The following is a 21,794-nucleotide window of genomic DNA, read 5'->3' as shown; positions in this document are numbered from 1 at the left end:
CACATCCAGCAGAGCTCGCTGCTACAACGGCAAGGGAGAAGAAAAAGGGTTCGCACTCAAAAAGCGGGGAGTAGCTGGCTTGTTACGGCGGTTACTACCCCAAACCAAATGTGCCTGATACTTCACTTTCCATGCATATCCAGCATGGTTCTCTGCTTCATCGGCATGGGAGAAAGACTGATACATCACGCATTTCCAGCATAGCTCTCTGCTTCAACGGCAGGGGAAAAAAAAAACAAAAAACAAAAAACTGATGCTTCACGCATATCCTGCATAGCTTCAACGACAGGGGTGAAGAAAAAAAGGATTCGCAATCACAAAGCGAGGAGTAGCTGGCTTGTTACGGCGGTTACTACCCCAAACCAAATGTGCCTGATACTTCACTTTCAATGCATATCCAGCATGGCTCTCTGCTTCAACGGCAGGGGAGAAGAAAAAAAAACCCAACAAGGGCTGTACAACATAGTCTAGGTAAAACAAATAAGCATGGGTGTAGCTTGCTTATCGCAGCAGTTACTGCCCCTACTACCCCTAACTAATCAAGCTAGATATTTCACTTGGATGCAGCTCCATCACTGCTCTCTACATTAATGGTGGGGGTGGAAGGGGAATAGAACAAGGAGCTAAGAGAAACAGATAAGAATGAGAGAAAAAATGTGTGAGGCTTGCTGGGCAGACTGGATGGGCCATTCGGTCTTCTTCTGCCGTCATTTCTATGTTTCTATGTTTCTATGTACTTACTTAAAAATCATTTGTTAATCACTTCATTGATAAAGATCTCCCTAAGTGATGTAACAACACAAGTAAAACAATAGATCACATTCAAGGGTACAATACAATAGATCATATTCAAAAATACAGTACAAAAAGGGCTCATACTCCCTTTTTCCTCAGATCTCTTAACACTCTCCTACCTCCATATGCACATATTAATTAATAATCTAGAAGCTGAAATTTAATGTGGACAAGTGCAAAGTGATGTACATAGGGAAAATAATCCCAACTACAGGTAAACAATGCTGGGTTTTGTATTAGAAATTACTGCCCAGAAAAAGGTCTTTGGAATCTTTGTTGACAATACTTTGAAATCCTCAGCTCAGTGTACAGCCACAGTCAAAAAAGCATATAGAATGTTTCTTATGTTCTTAATGTTAGGAATGATCCAAAAAGGAAAAAGAATAAAACACAGAATACATAATGCTTCTGTATCGATCCATGGTCACATCTCAAAAAAGGACACAGCACAACTTTTAGAAGTAAATGCAATCAAAGGACCATAACGTGGCCAAAAAGGGGAATTTAAGAGAAAAATAAAGTGTTATTTGCATTAAAATTCTCCATGTATCCACCAATATTTGTTGGAAAAGTGCCCCCCCCCCCCCCAAAAAACAAAAAAATCCTATATAATCTCTCAATATCATGAGTATGTTTTCCCCATAAACAAATAAGTAGCAGAGATCTGGAAGAGTTCTTAGGATTTAAATAACAAATAAAACAGTTATTTTTCTTCAAATGCCTTACTGATGATTCATGGATTACTTTTTCCTCTACCTTTGAAAGGACAGAGATCTTGTACTGAGAAGAGTGACACTTAAGTTCTATCACAAGCAAGAGGTAATGCTGCTTTAAAAACCTTCTGATGTCAATCATCAAATTAATTTATAAAATGGTTTAAAAAATCATGTCCTGTGTTTTGGCTGATATCATGTTTCTGTACATCTGAAAGGGGATATTATAGAAGTGTTATGACCACCGGCCACGGCAAGTTCAACTCACCGCATGTCTTGCCTGGCCCTTCTCCTCCGATGCACTCGCAGCGGTGGCCAGTCACCACCGCCACGTTTGTCCCGACTCTCTGCACTTCACGTGGTGGCTGGGACGCCACCGACCAGCGCTCCAATCCTGGGCCTCCCTAGGTGTGCGTGCGCTACCTGCTTTGCCTTTAAAGAACCCTTGGCAAGAACTCCGGGTTCGTCCCCGCCTGATGACATCATTGGCCCGGGATATTTAAGAACCGCCTCTGGCCTTCACTAACTGACTTAACAACGAGTTCCATGGTTCCTTCTGGCGCCTTACTCTTTCCACGGATCGACTGCTCCTGTCGTTGGACCTCTGCGCTTCTTCTTCCAGGTTCCTCTCTCAGCGCTTCCTGCTCCTCGGGGCCAGGCTCAGCGCAACCTACCGGACTCTCTCTGCATCTCCCACTTCGCAGGCCCTGGCTCAGCACAACCTAACTGGTCTCTCTCTCAGCGCTTCCCGCTCATCGGGGCCAGGCTCAGTGCAACCTATTGGACCCTCTCACTGCATCTCCCGCCCTGCGGGCCCTGGCTCAGCACAACCTACTGGACTCTTTCTCTCAGCGCTTCCCCGCTCCTCGAGGCAGCCCTCTGCGTTGTTACTACAGAAAACCTTGCCTTTGGCTTGCCGTGTGCCTGTTATGGTTTAGCGGTGTTTGGGTGGATTCTTGGGTACTGTGGCAGATGCCCATGGGGAGGAGCCCCATGGGGAGCCAGAGTACTGGGCTAGACTCAGGACGCACAAACACAGAATTAGATCTTTTATTGTACAGCTTGATGTGTACCACCAGAGGTGGCAATAGTGAGGTAATCCAGATGTAGCAGTCTCGGGACCCTCGGCAGGGGGAACCCATCTCACCCCGTTGGTATAGGGGGATTCCAGTGTAGGTTTCCCAGGCAAGGCAATGCTGTAGATGAGACAGACTGAGAGTTAGATTACTCACTAGATGGTAGCTGTAGGTTGGCGATTCCACCAGGCTGAAGCAGATGGTACAGGAACCGAGGCAAGGAGAGCAGGCCCTCGAGGAGCGAGTACCTGAACCCTGTAAGGCACCTGAAATAAAGCAGAGGGCCCCCGAGGAGCGGGTACCCAGATTAGTCAATACCCTGAAGGGCAGAGAGAGAGCTTCCAGCGGCAGCACGGAAGCAGCAGAGTGGCTTAGACCAGACGAATCTAATCCTTGCTAACTCACAGGCCGATACAGTAAGGAGCGGTAGGAAGAGCTGCGTTAGTGCCGGGCGCACCAGCGTTTGCCGCACGCACAGTCCAGCTCACCTACCGCTCGATACTGTATTAAAATCGCATGCAAATGCAAGCCGCGTCCAAGAAGCGTCCGTGAAGCGTTAGGCCCGCGCAACCCATTTTACTGTATAGGCGCTTTATACAGCGCCTATACAGTATCCTGGGTGCACTGGTACCTGTCATTTCAAATGACATTTGAAATGACAGGTACCAGGAAGTGGATCCCAACTTTAACCAAAGAAAACCTAAAAACCTAAAATCCCCTCCTCCCGAAGCGACTCGACATGTAAAATATGTAAAACCTAAAAACCTAAAATCCCCTCCTCCCGAAGTGACTCGACATGTAAAATATGTAAAACCTAAAATCCCCTCCTCCCGAAGCGACTTGACATGTAAAATATGTGAATAAGTGTAACCAACTTACTTTTTGTTTCTTTTTCAGCCTTCTCTGCCGTCCTCCGGAGGGGGCGGGGGCAGCCAGCGGCGAAAGCGGCTTCCAGCGGCCCCCACCGGCGAAGACGGACGAACGCATGCCCCTAGTGCATGAGCGCTCAAGCCAACGAAAGCACATGGATGGGCGTGCGTGACGTACGTGCAGGAGAGGGAGAGCAGCAGTCCAGCACCACCAACATAGCCTACCGGGCGAGGTGTATGGGAGAAAAGATAACAGAGAGCTGGCTTTCCCCTGAGGACACTGCTTCAGTTGCTGCTCTCTGTCATGGAGGTTAAGACAAGGAGATGAAGAGAACGAGAGGGAAAAAGGTCATAAATAAAGGCAAGCTTCTTGGAGATGGAATTTGCATTTCAAGAGAGCACGAGAAATGAAGAGAAGAGAGAGGGAGGAAGAAGGGGGATAGTGATAAGACTGGAGGAGTTATGGCTTGATATGGGACAATGGAGTGAAAATTGCCTTGAAGGGCCAGGACTAGGTTTGATATCCCCAGCTGAAAGTAAAAGGAGGAGAAGAAGAATACGGAGACAATAGGCACAGGGGAGGATTAGCAACCCGAGAAAGATTAGCAACAGGAATAGAAAACATATTGGAGATAGGGGGACTAAGAAGAGGCCTGCAAACACTTCAAAACCTGAAGGGGATGTTCTAAATGGAAAATCTCAATTATAATTGATGATTCTAAATTAGATTAAATTATATGATTATTATGATAGTTATTAAAGAAAGCTAGACCCAGGGGTGGGTGGGTCTAAAGACCCAGAGACAGCAGGAGTCCAAGATTAAACAAGGGCTGGATTGTTTCCCTTTCTTTGCTCACTCTTCCTCAGAGAGCTGGCGGGGTTCTCAAGCTTAAGGAGGATTAGGGGAAGGGGAGGGCCTGAGTGGTTCACAAGAGGAGGCACCTACCTCTGGTAAGCCATTGACTGAGGACTTCTCAGGAACAGATGTTTGATTGTTATCAGGGCCTGCTCAGCTCCAATGCAGCAGCAACCCGACTGACCTTGGCATAGTCATGACCTGCAGCTGTGGGGCTAGCAGGCAGTTTGCCCAGTGACACCCCGACATAAACAAGCTTCTTAAGAGGACCAAAGCTTTGCTCGCCCATGGTGGGCTGTGAGTTCCAGAAGAACACATGCTCATGAAAATGCCCTACTTGGCTCTTTCCCTTCCCATAACAGAAAGAGAGATTTGGAGGAAAGGACATTGAGGAAGGGCTCAGGTACCCAGTTTATATGCCCTTGTCAGGTCATCGATAAAGCTGCAGCTTTTATTATTCCACTCAATTAATGTGTCTTCGGTGTTTATCGATTCTGATTTGTTCTTCCTGTTAAAGGCTAGAATGGAGGCCAGAATAGCCACAATTGCCAATATTTAGCATTCTATTAAATTAAAAATGAACTGTACAAAATGTAAGCCTATTTTCTAGCGTGCTTTAAGAATAAGGTTAGTGGTCTGAAAAGAGAAAAATGCTAGCACAGTGGCCATCAAAGAAAATCGATACTCTCAGAGAGCCTATTATAGCATACCATTCACCTCAGACTTCTCAAGCAAGAGTGAACTAAAATTACATTAAAAATAGACTGCACAGACATTAAAAGCAAAATTTATCATAGTCATAATGCATAGTTAAAATAAAGCTGTGAATTCTGTCTCCTGTGCAGTAGTTTACATGACTTGCACTGTAACATAGCCACATAAAATTGATTTATGAGGAGAAATGTGGTGAATCAAGGACAGGGTCTTTGATACAAAATATTCTTTTCATGTATATCTGTGGGTTTCTTCAGAATGGTTCAAGCTGTTAGAGCACTGAGTGTCTGTTACCTGCTTGAATTTGGCACAGTTGTGAAAAACTGACTCTGCAAGTTATTCTTCTTATGAGTGTGTGTTTGTTCTTTGTCATTATCTGTGTCAAAGTTTATTCCTCCCTCTCTATTAATTTTTGCCAGGATAAATTAAAGAGCAACCAAACTGAAATTAGCAAACAAAAGTCCCTGTGAGAAAGCAGGTTATAGAGTTACAGCTGGTTGCTGTTATTGTTCAGTGAAGAATCTACAGAAAAAAAATGTTTTAAATGCATATTTTCTTACTCTTTTCCATTGCTCATTTCCCAAATTCCACATCTCATTTTAATTTTTCATAAACTTAGAACTATTTTGAAATACTTTAAGTGGATATTGGAAGAGTCTTTGCTAGTTAACAGGATTGGCTGCAAGCAAACCAATCCTAGTGCAATCTAACAATCTGACACGGGAAATGTTAACTAAATGTCAGGCTAGGGCTTGGCAAGCTATAAGCCATCATTCAAAGGCATAACTGTCAGACTGCTAGCCACAGGCTATTAAACACAGTAATCTTCTCATTCAAGGCAAAGTTTATTCATAACATCAAAAATAACAGATTCTCTTCACCTTCTAAATTTGAACAGCAGCAGATTCAGAGTACTCACAATCCAATCAGTGTTACTTCAAGAGATACTCAAGTTCAAACAGGATTTCTTCACAAGTACTCAGATTAAGATATGGGTACTTGATTTAGTCAAGGTTACAGATGTATAGCTCTAGAATCCTCAAGTTGCCGGGAACAGTGGGATAGTTTCAGTGATCCCTTATGAATCTCAGAGAACCAATTTGAATCCTTGGGGGCAGGGTTGCAGATCTGGGCTGAAAGCAGATATGCAAGCCTTCTCAGTTTGCTTGGTGGCAAATGCAGAGACCTATCCTATGGCTCAAGGGTACAGCAAGAACACCTCCAACAGGGAAGACCCCAGTTCAAGACCAGATCTGGTTCTTTTTCCCTTTATAATAAAATACTATACTGCAAAAATGGAGAGCATTCAACTTTAGGTGTGGCAGTCAAGATTGGATCTGATATATTATTTATTCCATGGGATAAGGTTTCAGGTACAAGTCTATAGGCCAAACATGGAACTTATAACAACTTATGCTAACTTGTGAGAACCAGGATGTACTACTACAAAATGCTGATACTAGTGAAAACGATTTGCTGAAACTACTAAGAACTGTCTACAGCTCTTGTATGCATGCTTACACTGCAATGCCACTCTCCTGTTATTCACCTGTTTCACCAAAACAATTGCACACATATCTCTTTACAAATTCACAGCTTTTAAGAGTGAAAGCTTGGCATTTTGCAGAAGCATATGCTAATACAGTTTAATTGTAATTTTCTACTATGTTTGTTATACAATTTTTTTTATGGTTTTAAATTTTTTTCATGTTTGATAATTATGAGTGTTTTGTTGTAAACTGCACTGATCATGAAATAGAAGATGGGGATTACAAGATTTTAAAATAAATAAGTGGAAAAATGACAGTAACTCTGCTCTGAGTGCACACAATGTGGCCCATGATTGACAGGGATGACATCACTCAAGACTGTCAGAGACATGCTGCCAAAAAAAGGGCAGCAAGCATGGGTACGAACTTGTCAACTGACTTCCCCGTCGGATCCAGAAACTGCCAGTAAGTTCTGGTATTTGTTTGCAAAGATAATTAGCAAAACATTTTTCTTTATTTACAAATTCCCTCGGAGATCCTAAGTGCATACAGATACCTACATTTCTGTAAATATACATGCTATAATCTAATTGGTACTGTAACTGTAGTGCCAAAATATTTATCTGGGAGACTTTCTGGTCTGCAAGAATGATTTGGTTTTATTTGTAAGTCTTGTTGTTTATTTTGGCCTTGTTACCACTGTTATCACTAACTCCCCTCACAACATAGCAAGTGGATGTTTTAAGAGTCTTTGCTAGTTTAAAGACCTGTAAGTACATCAGTCCCAGCCAGACCAACAATTTTATTTATTTAGAACATTTTATATACCGGCATTCGTTGTGGACATCATGCCGGTTTACAATCAACAAGTTAAGTTTGGAAAATTACATTTTAACAGGGAAGTTCAAACTGGGAGGGGGGTAACGATAGGCAGCTAAGAAAAGACAGGGTAAACAAAACAAGGATCCTCGCGGTGAGGAGATGGAATATAACAAAAACATAGTTCCTCAATATGAGGAACTATGTTTTTGAATCCTGAAATGGTATATCTTCATAATCTGAAATGGTATATCTTCATAATTACAACATAATACTGCATAAATGAAGTGCATTCCACTTTAGGTTCATATGTTTCTCTAGTCTTAAATTCCTGCACGCAAAGCCTTGATCCAGTCACAGCTTAAAACAATCACTAATTTTACATGCTGTAACTACAGCAACCATAAATGGAAGGAGCTATACCATAGCACAAGCTTGGAAAATTACTTTGATAACTCATAATTAAGTACAACTATTCCCCATTGAGATATTGAGAGTACCCCAAGATTCTTTGTCAAAATGGAGTCTCTACAAAATACAATTTAAGAACAAGTTCCTTTTGATATTCTAAATAATGTTTAGGCAGAAAATGTAATGAGCTATGTGGGTGTCTGAAGCAATGTGTGCTAGAGGAACATTAAGGTTAGGAGTTCTTGCAAACGTCTTTTTCTTAGGAAATAATGCAACCTAAAATGGTAGGACCCCAGGAATACTGATTGTAACTTAAGATGCAGGTGGGTTTATAATGATTGTTCTGTGTGTAGCTCTGTGTGATGCTATATTTTCTTTATATATTATGGATCTTGCTGTCCTGTCCTGCTGACATAAATAAAAAGCTTTAAAAACTGGAACATAAATAGTATTTTTCACAGGGTTATATAAATTCTAAATACAAAATTCATTGCTCAATTATTATAGAGGCTTAGCCAGGCAAATTTCAAGTAGTATAGAATATTTTACCCTGAAATGGTCTATTCGATTTTCCAATTCAGGGTTTACACATATGAATTACCTTGCAATTCCAAACTTCAGTCTATGGGGCCTATTTGCCAAATGCCATAATGCGCATTTTGTTAGTAAATGATCCCAATAATCTCAATGGGGTCTATTTACTAATAATGTATGACAATGCGCATTATGGCATTTTGGTAAATAGGCTCCTATATTTGGTAAAAACAAGAGTGTAGACCAGTGGTTCGTAACCTTTTATATAACATGCTAAAAATGCTTTAGAAAATATTATGCATGCAATGTAGATATTTAACTAAAGAATAAAGAAACAAAATGAAAGGTTAAAAACAACTTGCCTTGAGGTTTTTAAAAAAAAACTTTTAAAACTTTTTTTTTAGATTTTTTTGAAGTGACATTGAGAATGCAAACTAATTTTTTGTTTGCTTTGATATAGAGGCAATCATCAAACTTGCACATGCCATTCATTATAATGGTTAAACATCAGTTATAAAAGGACTCTAAAAAAAAACAACTAACACAAGTTAAAAAACTTTAGTTTCTTGTAAATAAGGTGTGAGGACTCCACATTTGGTCAGGCCTAGATGGCATAAGCAAAGGCAGCATGATTCCAAGCTTTAAACTTATTTTCTCAAAAATACACTTTATTTACAAGGTTTCATAAAAGGCAGTAGGCAAAATAGTCAAACAAAAGATCCAAAAGCCTAACTCTATTCAAATACTAATTAAACATAATTCACAAATTCTCTGACAAGGGGCCAGGCTTCAAGAGACAAAACAATTTGAGCGAGAGAACAGGATATGTCTATATGGTAGCTCAAAGAAAGACTGAGGTGTTCATGAAGCAGTGCTTGCATACAGAACTCCTGTGCATGCTCAAAGGTTTACTGAGATTTTGAGAGATGGATCCATATCATTAGAAGGTGCTGCCATCGCCCAAATGTAATGGCTAATTCATGCCTGCTTGTCGACAGAGAATGTCTTGGTTTTAAAATATGTTTAGTGCTAGACCAGCAGGCTAACTGGTTTACACTTACATGGATTCCATGCCCGCATTACAGTGCTCATTCTAGAGAACAAAGCTGAAGAAAGATCTTTGCTGCCATAGGAAATACAAAGTACTCCAATTTATGGCAAGACACCGATTTGAGCACTCAGTGGATACTACATAAATCAGTGTTTATGCCATCTAAGATTATAACCTACAAGGCAGAATAATATCCCTCTTACAGCAGGGATGAAAGTGGAGGGAAAATACGGAGAGGACACAGACATGAGAAAGAATACCTGTAGTTGTGCCTTCTTTAGCAGCTGACTTGTAATTTGAGCTTTTTGCAGCATCATTTTTTCAATTCTCTGGTTAACCTGCTGATCTTTCTTCAGTTCATTTTCATAAAAACGAGAGCCCTGTTATAAAAAAAAATGTTTTACAAGTATTTATCTATATACACACACGAATTAGTGCCTTTTCTCATCATCTCACAATTTTTGTAAGAAATTAAGAAAAAAAAACCCATTTACTTTCCTTTTTCAAAAATATAAAAACTACTGAAATTGCTATTTCATTAAGAGAAACTAGTAAACTTTTATACTGGGCTCACAATGGGGTAGATTTTCAAAAACCGCGAATAGGCGTACTTTTGTTGGCGCTCCAGGCGCCAACAAAAGTACGCTGGATTTCAGCGGATACGCGCGTAGCTGCGCGTATCCGCTGAAATCCGGGATCGGCGCGCGCAAGGCTATCGATTTCGTATAGCCGGCGTGCGCCGAGCCGCGCAGCCTACCCCCGTTCCCTCCGAGGACGCTCCGAAATCGGAGCGGCCTCGGAGGGAACTTTCTTTTGCCCTCCCCTCACCTTCCCCTCCCTTCCCCTACCTAACCTACCCGCCCGGCCCTGTCTAAACCCCCCCCTTACCTTTGTTGGGGGATTTACGCCTCCCGGAGGGAGAAGTAAATCCCCGCGCGCCAGCGGGCCGCTAGTGCGCCGGGACGCGATCTGGGGGCGGGTCCGGAGGGCGCGGCCACGCCCCCGGGCCGCCCCGGGCCGTAGCCACGCCCCCGGGCCCGCCCCCGGAACGCTCCCGACACGCCCCGAAAACGCAGCGCGGTTCGGGCCCGCCCCTCGACACGCCCCCTCCGAAAACCCCGGGACTTACGCGAGTCCCGGGGCTCTGCGCGCGCCAGTAGGCCTATGTAAAATAGGCTTACCGGCGCGCAGGGCCCTGCTCGCCTAAATCCGCCCGGATTTGGGCGGATTTAGGCGAGCAGGGCTCTTAAAATCCGCCCCATCATATTCAGTGCTGCCCATTTATGCTGTTCTTATGAAAACGTTATGTTTTCCAGTACTATCTTTTTTCCCTCCAAACAATGAGATACTTGTCTTGCAGCACTATATAAAAGATAAACAGTTAGACACACACATCACCAGTGAGAGTCAAAATGTCATATTCAGGGGCAGGGAAGATATTATAACCCAGAATTTGTGAAGAATCATATGCAGCTCATAAGCATTAAATCAGGTTCTTGTGGCCTGGTTTGGCCTCTGTTGGAAACAGGATGCTGGACTTGATGGACCCTTGGTCTGACCCAGCATGGCAATTTCTTATGTTCTTATTTTCATTGCTTTTAAAAAGTACAATCAGCAAATGTATAGGAAGCATTGAGAGAGAGTATCTCATGACACAGCATTTCCCATGGCACCTGGAGGTGTCATGAGCCATAAAATACTATAATATCTGCACCATCTTTCAGGGCATTTGCACGCTGATCAAATTCTGTTTTCCCTCTGATAATATTATACTTCACTATAGGTTAAAACATAAATGGTGCATGTAAAATGAACCTGTCCTGTTCAGACTTAAATAAATGCAAAGAACAAGTCTAACTGGTCCATTATGCAGTTTAACTGCTTAATGCATCACCAAAAAACTGATCCTCTGAAAGATAACAAGAAGGTGCTTGCCAAACAAGATTAACTGGGCGATCGTCTTGGATAACAGTTAAAAATATTTTGGGGCCTCAACAAGTTTAACTCTTGTTTATAAATAAAATACATAACTCTAAAAATGACCTTTCCTAAGCTGCGAGATGTTTAGTCTGAAGAATGACAACGATCACATCATTCCTGATTAAAATGGATTACTTAGTTTAGCCTCTGAGCATCATATTGTGATTTACCAGCCGTGTTGGTCTTGGGCTTTACATATCTATTGAAAACGGTTTGTCTATGAACATTTAAATTGCATAAATAAAAAACTCCTTTAAAAAAAAAAAAGCAGTTTCTGTTCACAAGGTATATGAAAGAGTTGAATGGGTGGCCTATGCACTGAAGGGTGTACTGGCAAGTTTGTTGATACCTTGCATTTACCTAATGTTTTAAGTTATATAGGCTTTGTTGATCCCTTTCTTTTTGAGACTTTCCTAATGAAGAGTTCACAAAACAGAGGTGACATAGAAAACACATGTACGCACCTTGGTGGCTTCCATGATAATTTTGTTGATTTTCTCTTTATCCAAGCCTTCCATTCCAGCTTTGTTATCATTGAGACCCATTCTAAACTGAAATCCTTCATCACTGAAAGGTGCATCAGTTTTCTTTGTGCTGTCCATTCTGCAACTGAGTAAATTCAAATTTTCATAGTCTGAAAGAGATAATACAACCTAATTTAGGAAACAAAGTCAATTAAATTCTTATTGATCTTATAAATCTTTTGTCAATTACTGGTGTCTTTAGCAATGTAAAGCTGTTCCACAGAGTTCTGGATTTACATAGTTTCTCTAAAATCTATATACCAATATGGAACTCACCCTGTTTATGTATGCTCTTGTAAGGGCACATTCCACTGTTCCTACCCACATAGTTGAGGTGTCCTTATAAACAACAAAAGATGTAGTTTTGTTGAATAGTGATTTTAAGAAAGTAACACAAAATAAATCAAATTTTGAGGGATAATATTGGAACTGTTGTCAAAATGGCCACTAAGCAACTGCAATCAGGCTCCTCAATCAGAATCCCCTTCTAGGGTCCAAGGAGGATAGACAGTGAGCAATGACTCTGGGATCTCCCACCCAGATTACAGGAAGAGCAGCTACAACAGCACTGGGGAATTCCCTCCCTAAGTCCAGGAATCAGAGATTGAGTGGAAGCAAAAATCTTACAAAAAAAAAAAATCACTTTTGCGAGATTTTGCGGATTTCTATTTATTCCTAGATAATATGCTTAGGGAGGGTAATTTTATAATAGCATGGTCCAGGTGATTTACTACTCTTCAGTTTGTCAATCAGGCCTACCACATCTTCTAGGTTCACCGTGATTTGGTTCAGTCCATCTGAATCATTACCCATGAAAACCTTCTCCAGTACGGGTACCTCCCCAACATCCTCTTCAGTAAACACCGAAGCAAAGAAATCATTTAATCTTTCCGCGATGGTCTTATCTTCTCTAAGTGCCCCTTTAACCCCTCGATCATCTAACGGTCCAACTGACTCCCTCACAGGCTTTCTGCTTCGGATATATTTTAAAAGGTTTTTACTGTGAGTTTTTGCCTCTACGGCCAACTTCTTTTCAAATTCTCTCTTAGCCTGTCTTATCAATGTCTTACATTTAACTTGCCAACATTTATGCATTATCTTATTTTCTTCTGTTGGATCCTTCTTCCAATTTTTGAATGAAGATCTTTTGGCTAAAATAGCTTCTTTCACCTCCCCTTTTACACATGCCAGTAATCGTTTTGCCTTCTTTCCACCTTTCTTAATGTGTGGAATACATCTGGATTGTGCTTCTAGGATGGTATTTTTTTTTTAACAATGACCATGCCTCTTGTACACTTTTTACTTTTGTAGCTGCTCCTTTCAGTTTTTTTCTAACTATTTTTCTCATTTTCTCAAAGTTTCCCTTTTGAAAGTTTAGCACAAGAGCCGTGGATTTGCTTACTGACCCCCTTCCAGTCATTAAATCAAATTTGATCATATTATGATCACTATTGCCAAGTGGCTCCACCACCATTACCTCTCTCACCAAATCCTGTTCTCCACTGAGAATTAGATCTAAAATTGCTCCCTCTCGCATCGGCTCCATAAAGCTAGCATTTATTCCATCCAGGAAAGTTATCTCTCTAGAGTGTCCCGATGATACATTTACCCAGTCAATATCGGGGTAATTGAAGTCTCCCATTATTACCGCACTACCAATTTGGTTAGGTTCCCTAATTTCTCTTAGCATTTCACTGTCCGTCTCACCATCTTGACCAGGTGGACGGTAGTATACTCCTATCACTATAGTCTTCCCCGACACACAAGGGATTTCTATCCATAAAGATTCAATTTTGCATTTAGTCTCATACAGGATGTTTATCCTGTTGGACTCTATGCCATCCCGGACATAAAGCGCCATATCCCCATGCTTATCTGTTTCCCAGACTGTAAAAGTCATGGCCCTTGTTGGTTGCTGTTTGAATCCAATTCCCTGTTACCCCTTGCAACTGAAATAGAGAGCAATGTTGGAGTTGAATTAAAGTATCAGGCTTATTGATTAGGGTAGTAACCGGCGCATCAGCAAATTACATGCTTGATTCCCCAGACTTTAAAAATCGGGGTCTTCGTTGGTTGCTGTTTGAATCCAAATCCCCTTTTACCCCTACTGTTGTGCTATGATGGTCCAGGGAGGTTAGGAATTCTCTCGGTTGTACTGTCATTATAATGGAGCGTAGGGTTTCCATGCGGAAGTGTGGTACCTTCAGGTAACTGTTGACGGCCTTGAGGTCCAGGATGGGCCGGAATGTTCCTTCTTTCTTGGGAACGATAAAATAGATGGCATAGTGACCAGTATTTTGTTGAGACGTAGGCACCAGAGCTATTGCCTTCAGGCTGAGTAGTCTTGCTAGTGTGGTTTCCACTGCCAGTCTCTTGGAGTGAGAGTGGCACGGTGATCTCATAAATTTGTCTGGGGGGATGCTTTGGAATTCCAAGGCATACCCCTCTCGAATGATAGTTAGGATCCACTTGTCCGATGTTACTTCAACCCATCTTTAGTCGACGAAAGTAAGTCTGCCCCCTATGTCTTCTTCCTGTGGATGGGTCTGTGTCTTCTCATTGTGGGGCACGATAAGTCATAAGAGTGGTGTCCAGACCGCTGTATACAGAAATGTAATATGACATGACATGTGCTTGTTCCGAAAGGACTGAAACCTTCTTGAAGTACGAGGTGCTTGGGACTGAGTGTTCCTGTAAGGTTTAAAGCGCTGCGATCCTCTACCCTTGGTTTTTCTGGGGGAGGAGCACTGATATGTTCTTATGTTCCTGTCTTCCGGTTATCAGGGTATTGGGGATTCACCCCATTTATTGGCTAACTTCTCAAGTTCGCTCCCGAACAGGAGAGATCCTTTAAAAGGCATTTTTGTGAGGTTCGCCTTGGAACTCGCATCAGCCGACCAATTTTGGAGCCATAATTGTCTTCTGGCTGCCACTGCGGCGGCGACACCCTTGGATGATGTGCGCACAAGGTCAGCGGTAGCATCGGTGAGAAAGGAGACCGCAGGTTCCATCGCTTCTCCGGGCATGGTAGCATCTCTGGAGAGGATCAAACAGGAACGTGCCACCAAGGCGCAGCAGGAGGCAATTTATAGCGTCATTGCTGAAACATCAAAGGACTGCTTAAGGATGGCTTCCAGCCTTCTGTCTTGGGGGTTCTTCAGTGCCGCTCCTCCCTCCACAGGGATCGTGGTGAGTTTTGAGACACCACAGATCATAGCATCAACTTTAGGGAAGCGTAGAAGTTCCTTAGCCATGGGTTCCAGCGGGTATAGGGCTTCTAGTGCCCTTCCCCCATTAAAACTGGCCTCTGGAGTATTCCATTCGAGGTCAATCAGTTCTTTGATGGGCTCCAACATAGGAAAATAGCATGAGGCTTTATGGAGGTACACCAACATGGGATTCTTTTTCGGTTCCAATGTAGGGTCTATGCCTAGGAGACGTAGTGTCTTCATAGTTTGGGACACGAGGGCTGGTAATTTGTCTTTGTGGAAGAATCAGAGCATGGTCCTGTATGGCTCCATCCCTGGAGGGATTTCACCTTCTTCCAGGGAGTCGGTTTCCTCCTCTGAGGTGTCTGGATCCCCATCCGGGATGAACTTGGTTAGGAGAGGATTGTCTCGAGAGCCTCGGGAGGTGCTGGGAAGGACTTGTGCTTCCGGCAGAGTTTGAGGCAAGTGGACAGCCTGGGCTGGTGTAATATATCTGTTGGAATTCTGCTAAGGAGTAGCAATCTGATGTAAATCTGTTAAGAAAGCTGGGCCTTAGATGGGAGGAGCAATCTGAATGAATGGCTTCTAAGAAGGAGGAGTCAGCTATCTTGTAGTGTCTCAGATTCTGTATATTTCTCTATGCTGGGAGTAGCAATCTGTTAGGGTTCTCCATGAGGAGTCAGCAGTCTATTATGAATCTGAGATAGTAGTGGTGAATCCCTGGGCCAGTGGCAGATGACCACGCCCCCGGGAGGATACCCCGAGAGGGACCACCGGCTAGGCTTGAATATGGAGACAGACACACATTAGTTCTTTTATTAAACAGGTTTTGGAAACCACCAGAGGTGGCAGTAGTGAGCTGATATGCCCGGCAAGGCTGTAGTCCCTCAGGTACTGGAACCGCGATCCAGGATGGCTGAGCTGTTGAGAAACTGTAGAAAGTGAGTAGGTAGAGTAGACAAGGTTCACGAACAGAACTAGATGATAAACTCACATAAGATCTCAATGAAGCTCAGGAGCTGGAAAGGTTTAGGCCCTCGGGGAGCAAGTACCTGGCTCCAGGGAAAACTCTGAGAGAGCGATGATAACTCACAGTTGTTTGTAGCAGCGATAGCTTCCAGGCAGTAGAGAATCTTCAGAGTGCCAGGAACATGTGCCCTCGAGGAGTGGGTACTGGTTCCTATCTGTAATCTGAAAGTAAAGAAAAGAGCGAGGCCCCCAAGGAGCGGGTACCTTTGGTAAGTCCGAGGAGGCAGAGTAGCTTGGAGGAAACGTAGCCGAATCCGTATCCGAATCCTCTCCTTGCTAACTCCGTTAGATAGTGAATTAGAGACCTTTAAATATTGGAAGTGGATGACGTCATCTCAGGGGGACACCCTGACGTTCGCGCCCTCGCTGGTACTTCAATCAGAGTGCGCGCGCACACCCTAGGTCATCAGGCAACATGGCGTATCTGCAACGTCGAGCCGGTCCAGGGACGCCAGAGGGAGACGGCATGGAGATGCCACAGCAGCCAGCCATCCATCAGACCCGGAGGGAGTCGCCACAGAGGTAAAGAGGGCGGAGTGAGGGCGTCAAGCAGTGACGGATGCAACAGCTGGTTGCGCCTGGACAAAGGTTTGCAGCCCTTTGAAAAATTCCACCCAGGAGAAGGTTCCTGGGTCCATGTTGATGCCAGGAGGGATTGTAGTGGTAGCCCCGGAGGAACTTTCCTCTGGGGGCACCGAGTTGGACATAGTTAGGTCCGGGGTGCCATCATCAGTTGTTCCGGATCCTGCTCCTGGCTGTGGGAGGTCTTGATTTGGCTCTCCCTGGTTCTGTTCACACTGCTGGCACAGGAGGGATTCTAATTCAGGCTGCAATAGTGGCAGGCTGGGCAAAGGAAGGGTCCCTTGGCCTTCTTGGATGGTGGTGCCATTGTTTGTGCGCGTGTAGGGCTGAAAAGCTTGTCTGTGCAAAAGTTATGCGCGGATGCTCTTAATTGTGCGCGTCGGGAGCGCAGGAGTTATGCGCAGTACGTGCGCACAAGTTATGCATGCAGGCGGCGGATTTTGTGCGCTTGGCACAGTTATGCGCGCAGTTGTGCCTGTGGCCTAGTTGTGCGCGCAGTTAAATGTGTATCCCTACGGGCGCGCTCAAGTTAGGTGCCTCGGGCCTCTGGCCTGCTCCGCGTGTACCGACGACGAAGGGGGAAGATGGCGCCAATGACAAGATGGCGTCTTTTTTGAACCCAGTGTAGCTGGGTTCAAAAAAGGTTTGGATAAGTTCTTGGAGGAGAAGTCCATTAACTGCTATTAATCAAGTTTACTTAGGGAATAGCCACTGCTATTAATTGCATCAGTAGCATGGGATCTTCTTGGTGTTTGGGTACTTGCCAAGGTCTTGTGGCCTGGTTTGACCTCTGTTGGAAACAGGATACTGGGCTTGATGAACCCTTAGTCTGACCCAGCATGGCAATTTCTTATGTTCTTATAAGGCCCTGGCATCGGGACCCAGCCTCCGGGTCAGATCGCAGCATCGGGCCAGGGTACAGGCTGAGACCTCGGCATCAGAATGCAGCCCCTGGGTTGAGTCGCAGTGTCCAGCCTGGGTCCAGGCCTAGGCCCTGGAATCAGGACCCGGACTTTGGGTTGGGTCTTGGCGTCAAGGTTGGCCTGGCTCCTGGCCTAGGCTGAGGCCCTGGTGTTGGGGCTCAGCCTCCAGGTCAGGTTATGGCATTGGGCCTGGCTCGAGCTCCAGTCGAGGCACAGGCATTGGGACCTAGCCTCCGGATCGGGTTGCATCGGGCCTGGGTCCGGGTCGAGGCTCCGGCGTTAGGACCCGGCCTCTGGGTGAGGCCATGGTGTTGGACTTGGGTTCCAGCTCTGGTCTAGGCTGAAGCTTCTGCCTTAAGTAGGCTGAGGCCGCGGCAACTTACCGCAGCCTCAGCCTACAAGTCTGAGGCTTCAGTCTAGTCTTAGCCCATGTATCCCCACTGGGCCGGGTGTGGGCAGGGAGGGATCCTTGCCCTGGCATTTTTGTGGGGGGAAGGCCTAGTTTTCGATTTTTTGACTTTTTTTTTTTATTGTTTGATTCACTTTTTTTTCAAACAAATGAAACAAATCAAGCAATCCACAAACCAAAATTCATGGGAAAAGACTTCCCTAAAGCAATACAAAACACATTTTTTTTTTTTACCCTGCACATCCCTACAGAAAACTGGAAAATATTTTGCTCCATTCTTCCCAGCGAGCTCAGATCAGCTCAGGATGCTTTTCTGCTCGACTGGAATGTGGATAGCCAGAACGGTACAAAAAAATGATCAAAAACTTGGACTGACTGATCCTCATAGCTCCAGCATGGCCCAGACGCATTTGGTTCACGAATCTAGTATAGTTGTCCAGTAGTCCTCTAATCTTTCTCGGGTCAGATCTCTCCTTATTAACTCAGGTAGAGAAAAGTCTATTTCATCAGAACATTCATCCCCTCAGCTTGATGGATTAGATATCGAGTGGTCAACGATCGCCAAATTATCTTTACCCATGGAGTTGAAAACATAATAGCGTCAGTCAGAAAACCATCAAATAGAAGAGTATAAATTTCTAATCTGAAATGTAATATTTTTTGTAACAGTAGTGTCAGCAAGCCTTAGACTTCAGTTCATTATCTGCCTTATATTCAGTTCTTCCACAACTGGGTGGCGCTCTGCACCCACCATAAATTTATACCAAAAGTAATTTCAGCATTTCATATTAATCAAGCCATCATGTTACCTACATTCTTCCCAAAGCCACACAGACAAGAAGATGAGAAAGCCCTTCATACCCTAGTCTAAAAGTGCTTTGGCTTACTACAAAAGAAGGACTCAGCCCTATCGACAAGCTTTGCAACCATTCATCTCTTACGATGCTAACAGACTTGGTAGAATAGTGGCCAAATGTACATTATCTAACTGGCTAGCAGAGTGCATTGCGCGCACTGCTATGCACTAGCAGGATTGTAAGTTACAGACACTATCAAGGCTTTTTAAGTTAGAGCCAGGGAATGGAACAGCTCCCCTATGAGGAAAGGCTGAAGAGGTTAGGGCTGTTCAGCTTGGAGAAAAGACGGCTGAGGGGGATATGCTAGAGATCTTTAAGATCATGAGAGGTCTTGAACGAGTAGATGTGACTTGGTTATTTTCACTTTCGAATAATAGGACTAGGGGGCATTCCATGAAGTTAGCAAGTAGCACATTCAAGACTAATCTGAGAAAATTCTTTTTCTTCAACGCAAAATAAAGCTCTGGAATTTGTTGACAGAGGATGTGGTTAGTGCAGTTAGTGTAGCTGGTTTCAAAAAAGGTTTGGATAAGTTCTTGGAGAAATCCATTAATGGCTATTAATCAAGTTTACTTAGGGAATAGCCACTGCTATTAATTGCATCAGTAGCATGGGATCTTCTTAGTGTTTGGGTAATTGCCAGGTTCTTGTGGCCTGGTTTGGCCTCTATTGGAAACAGGATGCTGGGCTTGATGGACCCTTGGTCTGACCCAGCATGGCAATTTCTTATGTTCTTATGCATCAGTGGCTCTATCTCTCAAAAACATCTGCAAAGCTGCAAAATGGTCATTGGTATATAAGAATGCAAGACTTGCCATACTGGGTCAGACCAAAAGGCCCATCAAGCCCAGTATCCTGTTTCCAACAGTAGTCAATCCAAGACACAAGTACCTGGCAGGATCCCAAGGGGTAGACAGATTCCAAGCTGCTTATCCAAAGAATAAGCAGTGGATTTCTGCAACTCTACCTTAATAGACTTTTTCTCCAGGAACTTGTCCAAACCTTTTTTTTTTTTTTGTAAACACAGCTACACTAACAGCTTTCACCACATCCTCTGGCAATGAATTTCAGAGCTTAATTATATATTGAGTAAAAACATTTTGAGCAGCAAGACAGGCAGACACTAAGTGTAATTTGACCTGGAATAAAATATGCCTTTTACAGCACTTCTAGACAGACTGAAATACTAGCTTCTAGTTCAACAATTACAAATTTACCACCTAACACTGTCTATGTTTATGTGGAATTTTACAAACCATCAACAGAAGAATTTGTGTGAAACACTGAAAAATGGCAAGAACATGAAGAAATTACATGCAACTTGCCACCCTGTGGCTCTGCAGCCTTCAGCACAGCAATCAACTTTCAAAGAAAATGGCCAAAAAGGAGTGCTCTAGATGCCAGCAGGGCTCTCTCACAGCAGTAGTCTTCCTCCCTCCCTGTGCTTCAGCACACCTGCACCCTGCCATCCTACTGGGAACCAGAAGAACAAGGTTTAAATCATGTTTCTGTCACCAATACTTGTGACCCTGAGCAAGTCATATCTCAAGTACCACTTAAGTTGGAGTAGGAACTTGTATCTGTATTTATTTTGAAGCAAATCACCTTGGTGTATAAAGCACTATATAAATTCCAAAATATGTGGCCTAAATAGCTGAAGTACTGTAATAGAAAAGTGTAGTCTCAATCAAAATACAATTTCAAATGTTGATAAATGGGACTCGACAGAATTATTACTAGCAATAAATGGAGAAATTACTTACCTGATAATTTCGTTTTCCTTAGTGTAGACAGATGGACTCAGGACCAATGGGTATAGTGTGCTCGTGCTAGCAGTTGGAGACGGATCAGATTTCAATCTGACATCAGCCCCTAGTACATATACCCCTGCAGGAAGTGCAGCTCTTCTGTATTCTCCTCGAAAAGCCTTGTGGATATATGTGTGACTGACTGACTGATTGATTGATTAACTTAATAATTTGGTTAACTTGGATAACTTCATAACTTGGTTAAATGTTAAACTTGATTAACTTGAACTGGTTGATTGACTATAGCTGGAGACCACCAGTGTACTCAACCGTCGACACCCAGCAGGGTGGATGCCCTAGGTAAATGAAAAACATGGCTTACCCTTGAACATTTGAGGGCCCTGCGTGACGGCAGCCAAGGGTGGGATGCTGAGTCCATCTGTCTACACTAAGGAAAACAAAATTATCAGGTAAGTAATTTCTCCATTTCCTAGCGTGTAGCAGATGGACTCAGGACCAATGGGATGTATAAAAGCTACTCCCGATCTGGGTGGGAGGCTGCCCGTGACCCACTTAGTATTGCCCTTGCAAATGCTGTGTCCTCCCGAGCCTGAACATCCAGACGGTAGAATCTGGAGAAGGTATAGATAGAGGACCCATGTAGCCGCCCTGCAGATCTCGGCAAATGACAGCATTCTAGTTTCTGCCCATGATACTGCCTGGGCTCTGGTAGAATGGGCCTTGACCTGTAGAGGTGGTGGCTTGCCAGCTTTTACGTAGGCCGCCTTGATGACTTCCTTGATCCAGCGGGCGATGGTTGCCCGTGAGGCCACTTCCCCTTGTCTCTTTCCACTGTGAAGGACGAAAAGGTGGTCCGTTTTTCATACGGGCTTGGACATTTCCAGTATCTGGATAGGAGTCTGCCGATGTTGAAGTGGCGGAGACTACGGGCTTCTTCCGAATTCTTCCGGCCATCCGTCGTTGGTAGCGAGATAGTCTGGTTAATGTGGAAGTGTGAGGCCACTTAGGGGAGGAAGGAGGGGACCGTGCGTAGTTGGATGGACCCCGGGGTGAGCCTGAGGAACGGCTCACGGCAGGACAGATCTTGTAGTTCCGATATGCGGCGGGCTGAAAACACCGCCAGCAAAAACACCATCTTCAAGGTTAACAGGCGAAGAGACAGGCCTCGTAGGGGTCTGAAGGCG

General features: G+C 43.8%; 1 protein-coding gene across 4 annotated transcripts in view; it reads right to left on the bottom strand.

Annotated features, from left to right (window-relative positions):
* The window catches only part of POLK (DNA polymerase kappa), a 215,302-nt gene that overhangs the window by 172,907 nt on the left and 20,601 nt on the right, over positions 1-21,794 (bottom strand). For all 4 annotated transcript variants that reach the window (XM_029575127.1, XM_029575146.1, XM_029575117.1 and 1 more), the window contains 2 exons: positions 11,773-11,942; positions 9,589-9,708 (listed from right to left, as the gene is read on the bottom strand). In XM_029575127.1, coding sequence (XP_029430987.1) covers positions 9,589-9,708; positions 11,773-11,942 — 290 coding nt within the window. The remainder of the gene's footprint in view (positions 1-9,588; positions 9,709-11,772; positions 11,943-21,794) is intronic.

The sequence above is a fragment of the Rhinatrema bivittatum genome, chromosome 1 (genome assembly GCF_901001135.1).
Source record: "Rhinatrema bivittatum chromosome 1, aRhiBiv1.1, whole genome shotgun sequence".
Taxonomy (NCBI): domain Eukaryota; kingdom Metazoa; phylum Chordata; class Amphibia; order Gymnophiona; family Rhinatrematidae; genus Rhinatrema; species Rhinatrema bivittatum.
Note: the sequence above shows the minus strand (reverse complement) of the source record. Positions and strands in the feature narration are given on the sequence as shown.